Source organism: Polyodon spathula, chromosome 25 (genome assembly GCF_017654505.1).
Source record: "Polyodon spathula isolate WHYD16114869_AA chromosome 25, ASM1765450v1, whole genome shotgun sequence".
NCBI classification, from domain to species: Eukaryota; Metazoa; Chordata; class Actinopteri; order Acipenseriformes; family Polyodontidae; genus Polyodon; species Polyodon spathula.
This window is the reverse complement of record NC_054558.1, coordinates 21,996,874-22,014,130: the sequence shown is the minus strand read 5'-3', so window position 1 is coordinate 22,014,130 and position 17,257 is coordinate 21,996,874. Positions and strand designations below refer to the sequence as shown.

General features: G+C 42.7%; 1 protein-coding gene across 1 annotated transcript; it reads right to left on the bottom strand.

The window, feature by feature from the left end:
- Positions 1–885: 885 nt before the first annotated feature.
- Positions 886–16,865, bottom strand: LOC121300092 (protein HIRA-like). The gene is made up of 25 exons (XM_041228488.1): positions 16,574–16,865; positions 15,653–15,715; positions 15,141–15,251; positions 14,968–15,058; positions 14,295–14,389; positions 13,660–13,755; positions 13,107–13,267; positions 12,846–13,013; positions 11,309–11,422; positions 9,990–10,060; positions 9,680–9,785; positions 8,911–9,117; positions 8,422–8,507; positions 7,759–7,944; positions 7,002–7,184; positions 6,229–6,439; positions 5,701–5,799; positions 5,383–5,531; positions 4,688–4,849; positions 4,492–4,550; positions 4,102–4,207; positions 2,867–2,989; positions 2,296–2,459; positions 1,759–1,847; positions 886–1,276 (listed from the first exon to the last, which is right to left on the bottom strand). The coding sequence occupies exons 1-25, from the start codon at positions 16,608–16,610 to the stop codon at positions 1,160–1,162; spliced, it is 3,054 nt and encodes a 1,017-aa protein (XP_041084422.1). The 5' UTR covers positions 16,611–16,865; the 3' UTR covers positions 886–1,159.
- Between the last annotated feature and the right edge of the window lie 392 nt (positions 16,866–17,257).

Below are 17,257 nucleotides of genomic sequence, written 5' to 3'. Positions count from 1 at the left end.
ATGCTCAGTCTGTTTTAGCAGGTAGTATTAGTACTGTCAGAGTGTTAGAATTTAGAGTATCTGTCTGCATTTCACTTGGCAGGAGCTGTTGTATAATAACGTTTCCAAGTTGATGGGGGGGGGTGCTCATGGCTTTGGATTTTTCTCAAAACTTTGCTTGGAAACTTTTTTGTTTTGCATCATGCAACTGTATAGTACCCAAATCAGCTGTTTAATAAATGGCACAGTACGAAAACTGAAAATCTTGATCCCCTGGAACAAAACCCATACACTTCTGTGCAATGATGTGGCCTTACAACGGCTGCTGGCTCTGTAGTTTAGTATTGAGCAGGTGGAGCCAGAGTTTATATGAAAGAAAAGGGCAATGCCCAGGCACTTAGCCTTGCACACTACAGAAAAGTACCTGAGTGCTAGAACAACATGGGGGGAAATGACCAGAGCTCAGGAACCAACCAATCTATTTAATATCACTGTTACTCAGTGAATTTCCAATCACAGCAAAATTATGCCAAAGCATTGCTCAATTAATTTATTTTGTAGAAAATGGAAAAAAAAAAAAAACAAACAAAAAACTAAAACAAAAAACAGGTCTCTTGTCCAAACATTTAGAAATTACAAACAAAACGGGACCTGTTTATTTCCATGTACAAACTGAACAGAGTTTGGTTGTTGCTACTGTTAAAATGTCCGTTCTGGGTTGTTGCTGTAGTGACGCGATGTACCAAGCACTGCCGCTGCGTTACCTGCCCACACTCCACTGTAGAGGCTTTCTGTTTCTAATAGAAACACAGTCCAACTGCAGAGACACAAACTATGTTATTATTACCTCCCATAAACACCAGGAGAATTTTTTTTTTTTTTTTTTTTTTTTTTTTTTTAAATGGTATGGTATTATTATTATTGTCGTCACATCTTGTAGCTGTGCAGGTTTCCGCTGCTCTGCGTGACGGTAGCATTGTGCTTGTCCGAGCACCCCGTGACCCGTGCCGACAGTGGAATCTTAATGCCTTCATACTGAAGAGAAGCGTCTCATTTGCTCTTTTGTCTGCTTCACGGGGATCCTTGCTCAGGGTGGCAGGTGTTGTGCTCCTCCTGAGAAGGTACAGCGGGGCTCTGCTCTCTCGCCAGGATGGTCTCCCTGTGGAATTACGGGAAAGTGCTACTTGTTTTTCAGCAGCTCCAGCTGGTCCTGGTATTCTGTGAAAAGCCTCTGGAACTGCAGATTCTGGCCTATAACTGGAAGCACCTCTTTGAGAAGGTCTCGCTTCCTCAGTCCCTGCGTTGAAAGCATGCAATATTGACACATTAATATCAGGATGGCCAAACAACCATTTATTCTTTTTAAGATTTTCAGCTTGGAAATGACAACAACCACAAACATGCGTCTCTCTCAAGGTCTTCATGACAAACGTTTCGACTACAAGTCTCTCTCAATGACTTCGTTGAGACTTAGTCAACATGTTTGTCAAGTTTCTTCAAGTATTTCTAAATATAACACTCAATAGTGATACATAGTTACTGATGAAGATTTTGTAACATGGGGAGACACTAGGCAAAACCATCAGTTAAAACTAATGCTCAAAATAATAATAATAATAATAATAATAATTCACACAGTAAGTGTAGCACCACTTCCCCCAGTGCTCCCACTCAGTCTCAAATTTCAGTGGGTCAACAAGATCAAACTCTGAGGCTGTAAGGCAGCAGACCAGAGAGCTAAACATATTACTGAGGTATCCGAGACCCTCATATTCTTACCAGCACAGTCGTCTCCCAAACGCTTGCCGCTGACTTGTGTACAGGACCCAACAAATCTTTACAGAGCTCTCGTAAGCGATACTGCGATCCTGCAAGACGAAGTTCAGAGTGTCATGAAATTAGCCCTTTGTAATGCTTCTCAATGCATGCTGGTCTGTAATGCTTCCCTTTCCAGAAAAATGAAGGGCAGACAAACAGGGCAGCGCAGTCGCTTCATAAGATCTTCATCAATTATGGGACACCCATCTGTATTAGGAAACGCTTTCTATTTTATTTGTTTCTGGATCCAAGACAGTCCTGTTTTGCAAGGCAAATTAAAACTTGATAACCTACAATACAAACTTGTCTGCAAACTATGAAGAGTTAAATTCTTTATCTAGCAATTCATTATCTGTTTGTCAATTCCACCTCACCATCAAGCTAAATCTTGCAGCAAAGCTAAAATAGCTGCAAATGGCACATGCAAAACAAAACTTTAGTAACGACGAGAACCAAACTGTTGAACAGAGGAATTCCCGCTGACAGACCCAATCCTACCTTCATTTACCAGGAACCGTGCGTAGATGAGCAGCCAGTGCCTGTACTCCGGACCAGATTTCAATGTAAGTGCCGATGCCATCTGGTTCTCTAGGTAGGCCAGTGTCATTCCCTGCTGCAGGAGGTGTGGTGTGGCTGACAGCCTGGACGCTTGCCTCCCAGCACTACATTGCAACAGAAGCAAAGGGAAACGATCAGAAGCAAGGCCCTTGCAAATGCCTTACTTCATTAACAGGGAACTTAAAGAGCTTTTTAGCATTGTCAAAAATAAGCATGTCAAAGGTAGGTGTTAACCTTGCACAGTGATAAGTGCACATTACTTTTTTTTTTTTTTTTTTTTTTTTTAAATGTAATTAATCAAATATCTTTTTAATATGCATGTATTTTTTTCTATTGGAACTTGCAGACATTCCAGATCTTAACAATGCTGTAATGCTTAACACTTGTTCATTCTTACAGTTTAAATGGTTATGAAATAAAACGCATACTAGCAGCCCTACAATCTTCAACTGGTTGTCTCAACAGCTACTACACAATGACCATTGCCTGAAACATTAAAAAAACACCTTACTTTAAACTATGACCCTGCACGATGGCCAAGGGTCCAGAGGACAGCATGGCCTCCTGGGAAGGGATGCAGTTCCTATAATCCGCACACTGCACCAGGGAGTCCTGTTTGTCTGCTATCAGATTCCTTATGGAGAAACGGGAATGGTGATGTTAACAGCCACATTATTTCAATGATCTAAACACAGCTGCTGCCATTTACCTCTGAATGAATCCAGGGTGGAATCGATGGAGTGAGGCGTGAAAGAGGTGGTTTATGAAGTGCGCTGGTTAAATCAACTGCTTATTAATGAAACTAAAAATGTGTTGCTAAGATGCATTGGAGGGGGGGAGCAGTGTAATCTCAGAGGTTAGTTTTAGACACCAAAGTACAGCTGCTTATATCGTTGAAGATTCTGCACTTTGCGCATGCAGTAGTGTCAGAGAGGTGCCTATATATTTCCTGTAATTTTAAGAAGCCTAATAAAACTGGAAGCTGTATATGGCCTCGTAAGTCAGGAGATCCTGACCTGACTAGAAGATGTGTGGGACTGAAGTGACTAAATGCCAGGTTGAAAAACCCAGCCTGTGAGAGCAGCCATGACAGCGCTACCCAGACACATGCAATGAGCTGCCAGGCATTTGAAGAGGGCAGCCTATCACTTCAGAATCCGAGAATGGCTGCGGCAGTTAGGAAAATAAAATAACAAATAAACAGATAGGAGGTAAAATTACAACTGTTACGCAGTTCTTAAGGTTTAAGATATAGCAATCCGTGATTGACAGAATGAGCTGTGGTGCATAAATGAATCTGCAAATAAATGTTTTCTTTGATGTCACCGGGGCGGTCTTATTGAAAGGGTAGAAGCGTTTTTATTCAGCTCAGTGTCTCAGCTCTGAATGCACTTTCCCTGATGAAGTAAAAAAAATATATATCTGCAATGAAATTTTAAAAACTGTCAAATCCACAAGCCAGTGGATGAGATCGTTTTGACAAAAACAACATAAAAAGGTCACAGGGTGTCTTCAAACAGCCGATAAAAGGTACTCTGTTTATTTTGAATACACACACATTTATAAAATATTATTTATAAAATAGACACATTTATAAACTTTCTAAAAGACCCGATTCCACGGTATTTGAACTCAGTAATGTTAAATAATGGGGTGAAACAAAATGACAACAGGTGGAGCTGGATTACTGTTAATAGAGCCGAAGACTGGCTGCATTCTGATCAGTACAAACACACTCGTCCTTACCATGTCCCGAGAGCGGAGTTGAAACAGTAAGACTTTCCATTGGCCAGGCTCACAACCGGGACTCCGTGCCGGGTCAACAAGGACTGGGAGACTGTGGTATCTGTTCCTGCAGACAGTCACAACAAGCACAGATCAAACCTTACTCCGGAAACGCTGCTGACCAGCAACAAGCTCAAAACAGTGAACCGGTGAAATTATAACAATGATCTCACGTGTGAGAACTGGAGACTGCAGAACACTTCAAAACAATACGGGTGACTGGTGTGGGGGCCTGAAATATTTTTTGGTTTTATGCTCAAGCTTTGTAAAGGTAAGCTTTTGCTGAAAGCTGCTTTTCAACATAAGTAATGGAACAGAATTTTAAAAAAGTGCATTTAAATAAGCAATTACCTGACAAAATAATCTGTAGCGATTCATTCTTGACCAGTACCGACTGCTTCTGCACATCCCTGAAAATGCAAAAAATAATAATAAATGAAGACACCTGAAAGGGCATTGTGTAAAGCAGGGGTCTGTTCCGACACCACTTAAACAATGCATAAACACTGCTATGGACATGCTTCCCACCTTCTCATGCCATACCTACCAGACTGACAGCGTGGCACAGGCAGTGAGGGCCATCACGTAGCAGCCCGAACAGTGCAGCGTGGACATGGGCGCCTGCAACAGGATGGCTGGGAGCAGCCGGCGCCCACAGGCAGAGAATACTGACAACGTCCTGTCCTCACAGGCCACTCCGATTACATCCCTGAAAACCAACGAGATCCGCCTTTACTCATCACAGACCTCCTCAGTGCAGCAAGAGCTAGGACACGGGGCAGAGAGACACTGGCTCATGACTGCCTGCATGGGACATTTCTGATTCACACTCCTGCATTGGATTGGAGTCTAACTCAAAAGGTGCACATGCATCATTCTGGTTTTTAAAATGTGCTAGGGAATCCTGAATACACATCAAATTTTTAACCTACAAAAAAAAGGTTCAGGGATGGAAATAAGGCTCCCAATGAATAGCAGTTTGATCCCTTCCTGGTTTTACTGCGAGTTTAATAAGACACACCTGAGCACTTTACCTATATGCTATGGCTAAAACCTGGAATGTGCAGTAGGAGTCTTATTTCCATCCCTGAGGTTGTAGGCAGTTGAAAAGGTAACTCTTAGAAACACTATAGCATGGGTAAGCAGGTACACTGACTGAGACCCGCTGTAAATGTGTTGTCAGCCAACAGGAGAGTTAAACAAAACACACCACAGACCCAGCTAACATCATCTCTAACTTACGAGCTTCCAGCAGCAGTCAGGACCCGACTGGTGAGAACCGTCTCCCACACTTTACCCTCGCGGTTACACTTCAGCCTGCTCAGCCTGGACCCCGCGGCAGTGGAGACCTCATTCTCCACCTCAATGAACACCGACGGGTCCGAGCTGACCTGCAAGAGAGAGAGAGGGGAAAAAATCATCCGCGTTATCAAAACGAAAGCATTTACTGCCGGCATTTATTTTATTTTACTTTTTAATATATAAAAGAATCATTTTTTCTGTAGTTTGCTGATCCGCTGATCAGCAGTTGGTGCAGCCCATGACAGAAGCGCTCCTTACCTGTAGAGTGAAAGCTTTCTGTGGGGCTGGTGTTGGCAGCTTCAGCACTGCCATTGGCACAATAACTCTGGGGGGATCTTTGTCTGTTGTGGGCGCAGTCTGCAAAAAGAGTTCATTTCTTTATTTGCTCGTTAAAACTTTGTTTCACCGCCACAGCTGCAAATACTGTACAAAAGAAGAGCTTTGCCAGTATCATGAAAAAAAAAATCACCTTGACCGAAATCCTCTATGTGCATGAAAAAATACAAAAGTGGCAAACGTACAGACAGACAGGTTTCCTCCATATATCTCCAACTTACACAGTACACCCACACTAAAAACAAAACACCCCTCGTAAAAACATTCTATCTGTTCTCTTCAAGCTGGTAACACCATTCATAACTAATGTCCTTAAATATTTCCAGAACTCCAGCTATTTTTCCAGAATTCATCTGCCACCTATAAAATTTCACAGACACAAGCTCAGCGAGATTATCACATTTCCTAGACCCAGGCTGATCTTCACCGCCATGGTTAAAGTGTTTTTACCTGCAGCATGGCTGCACTCATCGGCAGTATTTTGGTATCTTTCCTCGGTCTTCCCTTCTTTCTCTTCTCGACCACCTCGCCCCCCTCCATCTCTATCTTCCTCTTATTCAAGGCCAGAGACGGTGCCTTCATTTTCCCCTCGCTGTCGCTGCTGCTGTCCAGACATGTAATCCTGGGCTTCGGGTCCTTAAGAGCATTTGCATCTTTTACTCTGAAAAGCAAAAAAGAACAGAGAGCTGCTAGAGAGATGTGAAAGTGACAACCGGTCTGATATCTGCTGTAACTATGATGAGCGACCAGACTGCTTGTCAACGGTTTGAAACGGAGTCCGAGATTGCTGACTTGATTTACGAGCGCCATGCATGCCTGCATGTGAGCCGTCATCATTTGTCACACAAGTTTTTAAACTGTATCTAATAATGCAAACCTGCCACTGAAGTCAAAAGTGGTCTGGTGGCCACTTTGCCACAGTCTGTGCTGTCGCTGCTTTGCAGATAAATAAAGACGACTATCCTCAGTCTTACAAGCCTATATTTTCCAATGTGGACAAACTGCAGGCAAACTGCATGCATAATAAACATCAGGCCCATTAGCTCTTAACTGACCGAACAGCTTTTATTTGTTTCATAAAACTGGATGCGCAGTGATCCGGGACACCTGTGATTACAGGCAGTGTGCCAGTCTGACCGTATGTGTTGTACTGCATGTCATTTCAGCTCAGTAACTGAAGTTTAACTGCAGTCTGAGACACAATCTTCACGGGTTTTTTTTACCTATTAAGGGGGGCGAGACTGACAAGAGAGGATACAGCTACTCCAGGCGTGGCTTTCGATCTTTCGGTAAACCTGGAATCAAGTGCTTTCATTGGCTCAATCTTGGCAGCAGAGGTCAGAGAGTTTGGTTTCACTGCAATGGAGTTTGCAACGGCTGACAACGTGGTGGCTGTAGCATTGACGCTGGAAATAAACGAACAAATAACCAAGTTAAAAAAGTTCCTGAACTCGTTACACATATTCCTTATTTTTTGTTAACAAGGACTTCCTGCTAATGGCTTGCACACAGTAAGACAAGGAAAGCATCAAGGCAGAAAGATGCTAATCCAGTCTTTTAGACAGACACACAAAACCCTGATCTTTATAGCTGTCCTTGAGATTGAATCACTTATTCGGGGGAAATCGAATCATACTTTTCAAGGCTTTTCTGCTCATTACCACAGTCTCTCACACACACAACCTACCCTCCCAGGATGCCCAAGAGGATTAACCTCGATACAGAAATAGCAGTAAAGACTCCCATTGCACAGCAGTTTATTACATTCCAGGTGTCAGGATCTGATTACACTGGAACTGGAGACAAGCCCAGGTGGAACTGGAAAAAATATCTTTGCACATTTAAGATCAAAATAAATCGGAGCTCGAGGAAGACCTTTATGAATTTGGCATTAAATTTTTTTTTATGTCGATATCAAAATTGCATAATTAAAAAAGAAACTAAACCTTTCTCGAAACTATTACAGCAGTTCCTACTGACCCCTCTTTGTGCAGTGCATCGTCTGCAGGCCTGGGGGCAGCGTTGGCTGTGGGCTCCGGACACGGCTTCAGGCTGAGGGAGTTGGCCGTGTTCGAGTCCGAGGAGGTCAGCTGCTGGGTGAGCTGGGAGGACATGGTCGAGCCGGGAAGGATCGGGACACTGTTAAACAGGGCTGGGGAGAAGTCCCTGGGAACAAAAACAGTAGTTTCTTAAAAAAAAAAAAAAAATTCAATACAAATTCCAAGCTGGCTACCTGAAGGTCTAAACACACTGGAGTACAACTGAAACAGGGCGCAGCAGCAGCAGCATGTAGAACATAATCACGCTTGTCCTGTCACGGGTGTGAGGGACAAGAGTTGGCGTTTGTGGACACCGTTGCGACCATCGCACCTGCAATGCTGCAGAAGGGGTTTGTTGTGGGATCTCTGTAGGCACTGCAGTGTGCATTGCTGTGAAGGATGGACGCCTTGAACAGTAACGGTACTGAAGGGGGTGCGTCCGCAGCAAATCTTACTGTACATCCCACCTCCACAGATGCGTTCCTCTTCCAAACTTTGACCAAAACGCGTCTTGGAAACGCTGCTTTGTCTGTTGTGACTTTAGAGAACCTGCCAGGCCCTCCTGACTGTGGTACGGTACAGAACTACACTGAAATGCTCTTACCCTGTGTCTAACTGAGCAATGCATAGAGGGGTGATCCGTCTTCGGCCATCTGGTGTCCTCGTTTCCACCTGCTTTTTCAACAAATTCTGCAAAAGAAAATCAAATAAACATATCAGCAAAGTAAAAGTTCCACTAGCGATTTAAAAGTGAAGTTTAAATTTGAACAGATTCATAAGCTCATTAAAACAATCAATACATTGTACAAGTCCTGCATTAAATGCAATTGAACATTCCGCCTTTAACAATTAAAACCACACAATAAAACAACAGAATAGAATAGTAACAGTAACTCAATGCATTTCTTTATTTTGCTTTGTTTATTAAGCGTTTAGCTTATTTGCATGTATTTTAACTCAAACCAAGTCTAAACCAATTAACAGAACAGCTAATTAGTGTGTTGAACCAATGAATTAGTCTTTATTGAGTGCGTTAACGCCCCGGTATTTCTTGGCAGGCAGAGGCTGGGCAGCGGCAGGGTGCAGTACCCACCTTCCTGATATCTTCCAGGCTCTCCCCATTCACCACGCTGGTGAGCTTGGGCGTGTGCGTCTCCCTGCTGGCCGCGCTCCTCTGCTCAGCCTGCTGCTTCTGCTGCTGGTACTTCAGCATCTCCGGGTTCTCGATGATAGTGGTGGGCAGCTGAGCCTCTGTGGTGATCGCCAGGCTTTTTCCGTAAATCTTTTGGTGAATCGAGTTCTGCAATTAAACGAAAAAAAAAAAGTGTATTCTCAACGAATAAGGAAATTCACAGCAAACAAGCCCTACAAAAGCAGAAACCTACATAGCCTTTAAAAACAATGTGCTGGGGGGGGGGGGGGATTCTTTATGCTATGGATATGGGTATAACCAAAGGGGCCTTACTTTGAAGCAAAGGCTCATCTTCTCAGATGAATCAAAACAACTCTGGGTGGAAATAAGGCTACCACTGCATAGCAGTCTGGTCCAATTCCGTGTTTTACTGTGAGCTTAATTAACTACCAAGTACAGGTAACATATTACAGAGTGGCTAATTATGCTGACAGTTGAACCTGGAATGGCTAAAGCTGCTATGCAATGGGAGTATTATTTGTATCTCTGCACCTGCCAAGGTATGAAACAAGCAAGAACAAAATTGGTTACCAGCCAATCACAGACTCAGCTAAACTGGCTGGTCTTGTGCAAGGAAACTGAAGTGGAACTGGTACAGCAGACACACACACACACTAAAACGTGGCTCTAGTCTTTCTCTAGGCTATACAGCACTGCCATTGTTGCGTACCTTCTCGTCCTCGTTGAGTGGATCCCCAAGCTCATCCTGAGAGAAATCCAGGTATGCCACAGTCCCATCCATGGAGCACACCAGGATCCCCAGGCCATTGAGGGTCCTGCAAGAAACACAACAGCAATCGAAGCCATCAGGGCCAGCGCTTGAGGAGCCTGGTTAATGTGTGGGTGGATTTTTTATATATATATATATATATATATATATATATATATATATATATATATATATATATATATATATATATATATATATATATATACACACACACATATAAAATCATGCATTTTCATCAGCTCTCTCTTACCATGAGATATCCATGATAGACTTGTCAAATAACTCATGGATAACCACAAGGGGGCGCTTCAGGCAAGTGAGCTGAAAAAAAAAACAATTATAAAAAAGCACATGGATATTGAGTTTTCATTATTCAATGTGTTTGCAAAGATACCGACAAAGACTTATCATGCAAGCAAATCATTGATGCCCATTCACTATACCATAAAGTCTAAAGAACTGTAACCAACAATTCACTTTGGCTTATCTTGACTCTGTTGTTTAAGTATATAGATGGGCACATACTATATCAAGAAGAAGTTGAATAATATACATCTCTCTACAGTGGAGTAACAAATCACACTGACTGCAAACACCATCACACAGGAAGCGGACTGAAAGCTTTTTAATCTTTGAAGCTGAGGCCCCCAATCTGTTTCGACTCATTTCACCACCCATTGTATACACTTCATTCATGTGCGAGATTTCCATTCACTCACAATCCTCCTCCGCTAAGCTTGCTGCCAGCTGCCTTGACGTCATTGAAGGAGAGAGCCGTAACAGGAAGCCTCAAGGTGCACCAGAACGAGCTCTCTGGCAGCGCCAGTGCGATCTGACAGCTCTCTCAGTTTGGTACGTCATTACATATTTCTGTCTGGGTACATCAGTACCTGGAACTAACCTTGAATAATTACTGTCCCCAGATAAGGCGATGTGCTTCGATCTCCTTGTTTGGATGCAGCGAGCTAAATTAAGAACGCCATTCCGTACAGGCCTGTAGCTATTTCAGTCAAAAACAGTGGCACTGCACGGCAATTTCTGAAGTATGTCTTTAATGCCGCTCACCATCTCCGGTTTGCACAGCAGCTCACAGCTCTATTCATCCTGCAATGACTCACTGTTGTGCCCAATAGCCAAAGATATTCTGCAGTGTTCTGCAGCACTCCTACTGTCTGTTTTGTTGGAATGTGTTTCTAACTCGCCGCAGAACATTTACATTATTACATTTCAAAGACAAGAGGCCACAATGAACATCTTAAACTAAGCAGTTAACCATTCCTGTACAGCTACATACGCAAATAACGTGCCCCTCCTTGCTTTTGACTGATCTGTCAGCATCCCTTATGACTACCCTCAGCCTATATAATCTATAGCGCTGGTCTACTGCCTCATCCACCTGGCCAGGAGGTGGTCCTTCTAACCATGTAGGCTTCAGGCAATTCATGTCCATGCTTTTCATGATGCACACTCCTCATTAAAAATCCATCCTTCACTTTGCGTGTTGTGGGGGTTTGTCCTAAACTAGCGATATGTGGAAGAGCGCGGCCCCGTCTCTCTGACCTCACTCACCCACACAGACACAGAGCGGTCCTTACTGCCCACAGCACAGCAGCAGTACGGGCAGCTGGGCTTGGGAGAGCTGCCGTTCTTCTGCTTCTTCTTGAAAATCTTAGGGTTGAATTTCTGCAGGGAACACAATTAAAACATTCAACAATTTAAAAAGCCTAGTAGTATGTTTCAGTCTCATACAACTTCACCTCCAATTCGCTGCTGTGTTTTCTTATGTATTCAACACATCACAAACCCTTAGTTTTAAACATTAAAGCAAATATAAAAACCCTAAAGCAGTTTTACTAAACGCTGAACGGTAAATGTCAGGTTTTGTTTTTGGTCTGTACAGGATTTCTCATCATGTTTACCAAAGTAAATATAAAATATGATGTAAAACATAAATACTAACTTGTAAAGTTACTGATAGCATCTGAATCTGGGGGTTTACAGAGGAGGCATGTCCACCTATCTATTTATCCCATGTCTATATTTTTACAAATATCTCAAAGAGCTAATTGAATTGTGATGAATCTTGTTAGGACATTCTTTAGCTGCTGAGAGCAGGAGAACATGGGGGTGTATACTGTATGAAGGCACCTGTCTGTATGTCAAACTGGATGTGTGTAAAGACTGCAGATTTTATATTTCTGTGCAGGGACCTGGATGCAGTCAAATCTGCAGAAGAGAAAGAGACAGGAGACTCACAGGGATGTTTCTCTGTATACATTAGCATAATCAGAAATCAACTATAAATGTCATGCAGGTCTGTAAACACAGCAGACACACAGAAAGAAAGCTTGGCTTGCATGGGAATACCAAAATAAATTTATATATTATATATATATATATATATATATATATATATAAATGCTAAACTGTGACTCTGGCAGCAAGATTCTACTTCCAAAATCAATTTTGCAGGAGCACATTTTCTTCTCACTGCAGCTAATTTCACATCACTAATGTGGTTTCTGGAAATAAAAAACAGATTCAGCTCACTATATACAGGAAGGAGGTCTCTGTGTTTGAACTATGCAGTATGGTACGACTATGCTTTCTGGATAAGAATCTTGCATATCTGTCTGTGTGTGGGTTTATGTGGGGAGAGCTGGGGATCTTAGACATCTCATTTACCGTGACTTGCTTTCTGTGATCGTGAGCAACCGAGACCACCAAGTAAAGAACAGGCTATTAGAAAGCCTTCAGTGGCTCCACACACTGCAGGCTGCACATTTACACACGTATACCATGACCTGCTCCACAAGCTGAAGGAAATCACAAGAAATCAAAAGGGTAACGCTCCAGTTTATGGATCCATTAGAAAAAACAAAATGTACTCTTAGAAACGTGTTATAAAATGACGCTCGTTGGCGGTTATCACAGCCACACGGCTGCTCAGTGTTAAGTGTAAATCACAGCAACACAAAAGCAAAGCATCAGCGTCTTTCACAACGGGTTTACAGACTCGTCCTTTAACTAAAGCGTGTCTGTTCACGATAACTGAAAGCCTTCTCCGTGTCGTTCTCCACCTGCTGGCTTCACAGTGCACACATACCACTACAGTCACTGCTTTCCGATGGCCCACAAAGTCCATGTTGGTCTTCCAGCCGTCCCTCTCAATGATCTGCGCTGTGGGGCCGGAGTTGTTCATGGCGTGAGCGGAGACTAGATACTGACCGTCAGGGGACCAGCTGAGCCGCAGCACGTGAGTGGTTCCACCACACTGCGAAGAATACAGGGCAAGTTTACAACACCCTTACCTAAGCAGCTCTGCCACTACATGAAAGACAGAGAACCCCCGGGACCTCCTGCTCACCTCGTCGAACGGTTTGGTTATGCTGGTTTCCAGCTGCCAGTCCATGGTCCGCCACACCTTCAAGTTGCGGTCGTCGGCCTGAGAGGCAACGTACTTCCCCACAGGGTCCCAGGTCAGCCCCTTCACCAGGCCAGTGTGACCCCGCAGGGTAGCGATGATCTCTGCAGAGGCAGGTCAGAATAAAACAGCATGCAATTTAAATGACGATGCCTTGCACGCGCACGGCTGAAGTCCGACATTTTGCATGAAGCGTCGTTGCAGCATGTCTCGTGTTAAAAAAAAAAAAAAGTCGTGATTTTAGACAAGCGGTCTGTCATGTACCGTTTTAAGCTGGCTGTCATGCACATAATGTATGAAGCATGGAATGTATTTGTTGTATATTTTCTGCAAATTGTGCAATGTCTATTCTAGCAATTATCCTAGAACGTGCGTGAACTTTCACATCGGGTAAAGCAGAGTTGTTATTATTGTTATTGTCTTCAAGCCCCTTCAGGAGCTGGGCATAGCATAGGTACCATCCTGCAAACACTACTTACATTACAGTTTCACCCACCTGGAAATTTGCGAGCGTTCCAGATGACGATGGTATTGTCAACGCTACAGGAGGCGAGCCAGGCATCATGTGGTGACCAAGCAACGTCCATGACATCTAAAAGGGCATTGCAAAGAGCACATTTTTGATGGTTAAGTTTCACAATCTGAAAACAGACAAGAAAGAGTTAACAGAGCAACTGGCAATGCATCGCAGTAGAGGTTTGCTTCTTCTGTATGAAGAAAAGTCGTTTCCTAATCTGCTTGATCTCAGACAGCTGCTGTTTCAGGTGTCAGCGCTGCTCAGAAAGTAGGTCAAAGTCAGGGGAAAAAAAAATAATATGAAACTGAGTGCGTGAGTGATGATCACATTATAGAGCATTTTATAGTTTGCCCTGGTGTTGATTTAGTGACTTCAATAACTCATCATGAAAGGAGGGTGCAATTGGAACTATTACATTTGAAAATAACTGGAGAAAGTGACATTTTTTTCAATTGACTTGAGCTGTGTTAAAAAAAGAAATTACAATTTGGAAAAAAAAAGAGCAACGGTGGAACAGTGTGCATTTGCACTGACCCAACAAGGATGCATTACCTTTTGAAAACACAGTAGCAAATATGAAAGCAGGTTAGACATTTGTAAAGATCTTGTTTTACCTCCAGTGTGACTCCTCAGTATGGTTACACATCTCCACTGCTCCACATTGGCCAGTTTACTGCTGGAGCCGAACACAGTGCTGGGGCCAATGTACCTGCAACACACAGTACAATTACATGTATTCACTTTTCTTTTCAGTGCACATGAAATGTTCTGGAGATCACAGTCTTCTATACAGACAAGATGCGACGCAGCAATTAAGCACATTCCCATGGAAGGATCTGAACTGTAAAAAGCATGTTGAAGTTTTGGAAAAAGGCAATTTAAAGATCTTTCACTGGCCTGCAAAATTACGTTTTTCTTAATTTCGTGGGAACTTACCTGTGCAAAATAAGCTACGGTTAACTGTAAAGTTTTGCAAAAAGGTTTGAAAGCAAAGTGGATTTTGCATGGTTGAGCTTAAACTATAAAACAATACCCTATACTTAAAACTTTTTGGGTAATGCCAGGATGGAAATAAGACTCCTATTGCATAGCATATTCACTCATTCCAGGTTTTACTACAAGATTGATTAGCCACAGTGTATAAGCAACAAGCTTGGGTGTGTTTTATTAAACTCATAGTAAAACCAGAAATGGAGCAAACTGCTATGCAATGGGAGTCTCATTAGCACCCCTGCAATGGCTGCATGTATTTTATGTGTGTTCAGCTGTTTCTTATTTGCTACTCACGCTGCTCGTTTCCACACCATTATCAGCTTGTCGTCCCCACCTGAAGCCAGGTACAGCCCATTGTTGGACCAGCGCACACAGTTCACGCAAGCTGGAACGACAGATCAAAGATTTCGTTGTTGGCGGCGTTCTTCGGGGGAATGCCCGTCAACAGAAAGGAGGCCCTCCCATACCTAAATGGTTGTCCATCTGGCAAAGCATCTTGGGAATGGTCTCGTTCTTCTCATCCTCTTCTCGGAGGATTGGGGCCATATTCCATATGACAACTTTCCCAGAATCCTCTCCTGTGGAGAAAACAATGGTGTCAAGGGTTGAGATCTATTTTTAAGGCCTGTAACTGGCAAAGACCTGGTTACCTCACACAGAAAGAAGCACATCCATTACGAAGCCAATAGCATGCAGGATACGATACGTATGCTGACGTCTAAAATGGTCTAACTTCTACTTTATTTAAAAAAAAAAAAAAAAAACAGGAATATTAGAACAAATGCCCACATACACTAGTCCAAATGTCGTTGTCAAGAATAAATGATTATTGCTAAAAGCTATTCCTTAGGCAATAATTCTTAATTCTTACATTAAAATTATATATATATATATATATACACACACACACACACACACACACAGTATTTGTAATTCTCATGAATACGTTAATATAAAAAATTAAAAATTCTCTTCTTACCTTGTCCTCCTGTTGCAAATTTTGTTCCCTCCGGATGGATGTCAACAGAAAATATTGGCTTTCCTGGAAAACAACAACTTTGGTATCAAACAGATTTTTTAAAGAAATTGTAGTAAAAAGCCATGTAGTTCAAACCTATGAAAACGTGTGTGTGTAGAAAGAGTGGTCTTGAATCAAGACGTTTACAAGTAAAGTTAGGAGGTTGTGTTATAAACCCGCAAATAATTCTTGAAACACCTGCATTGTATTTCTTATGATACATACGACAGTTTCAAATTACGCTGTTCCTTCATTTTTACATGCATCCACGTGAATTTAGAAAATTGAAAAAAATAAATTAACAAGACTTCAACTCATGGTATGTGATTAACAGAAATGTCACTAATAGTATATCTAAAAAACAGCATAGAAACACAGTCGATAGTAATAATATATTGGGTTTCCTCACAGAACCCCCGTTGCTATGCAGCCAGCAGCTGCAGCGTTACTTTTTAAGAAGTTTGAATAGGCCCTTTGTTGTAGGGTAAAGTCTTCCCCTCCAATGCATCATTGCCAGCATCGCCCAAGCAATGTTTTTTTATTCAAGAAAGTGGTTTAAAATGTTTCAGCTAAAAAACTTCAAATCTACTGTATTGCCAAAAATTAATAATAAACTTATTTAAACGCAGCCTTCCCTGGCAGGTGTTATAACTTGACTCTGTGCGCTGTGATGCTTTCCGGGAGATACACCTCAATAATGTGTATATTACACTGTCCCAGTACGAGCACAGTAGCGCATCAGATTATGCATTATTATCATTATCGCGCTCCAGTGTCACTGTGCAGCCATGCAAGCGTGCCGGAGCTCAGCGTCCTCGATTTTAAACAAAAACCCAACTTAGCCACACGGATTCCGGCACTGCGCTGACATTTGCTGCTTACCATTGTGACTGATCCAACTTGGCTTCAACAGCTTCATAATTTCCTGCACCTCTGAGGGGGGAAGAAAGTCTTTGTAACCGGCTGGGTTGTGTCCCCAGTTCCCCGTCGTCTCTCAGACCCCCCGTGGCAGCGCGTCCTCCCGCTTTTCTGTGCGGTTTTTGTGAAAGCTGCCCGGGCTGCGCGTTTTCACCGAGTCCTCAGAGCTGCTCCGCGTCTCTCTTTTCGCTTCTCTCTCTCCGCATCCCTCTCCAGCTCCCTGCAGCAGCAGCAGCAACACAGGAAGTATCCGACCTCCCCGAAACTTCCCCTGGAAACACATGCGCTCCTGGAGGTCAGGCCCTTGTGTGTTCCCAAACAAAGCGCGCACTGCTGGCACCTTCCTGGAGGGTTCTTACAAAAACGTGTGCGTTTTCATTTGTGTTTGCATTGCTTCTTAGAGTATGAAAAAAAAATGCATTGCAACTGCTTTGCTTTATTTAACTGGACCCTATTGAGTTATTGTACACAAGCACAATATCAATTTACGAGTAAGTTTTATTTGACATATTTAATTATTTAAAACAAAAAAGTATGGTTATTTTCAAGGTGCTTATAAACAGTCCAATATGTGAATTCTAGATCATGTATAGAAGCAGTAAAGAACAGTAAGGGTCCCTGGCACTGTCATTATCCAGTCCAGCTGAT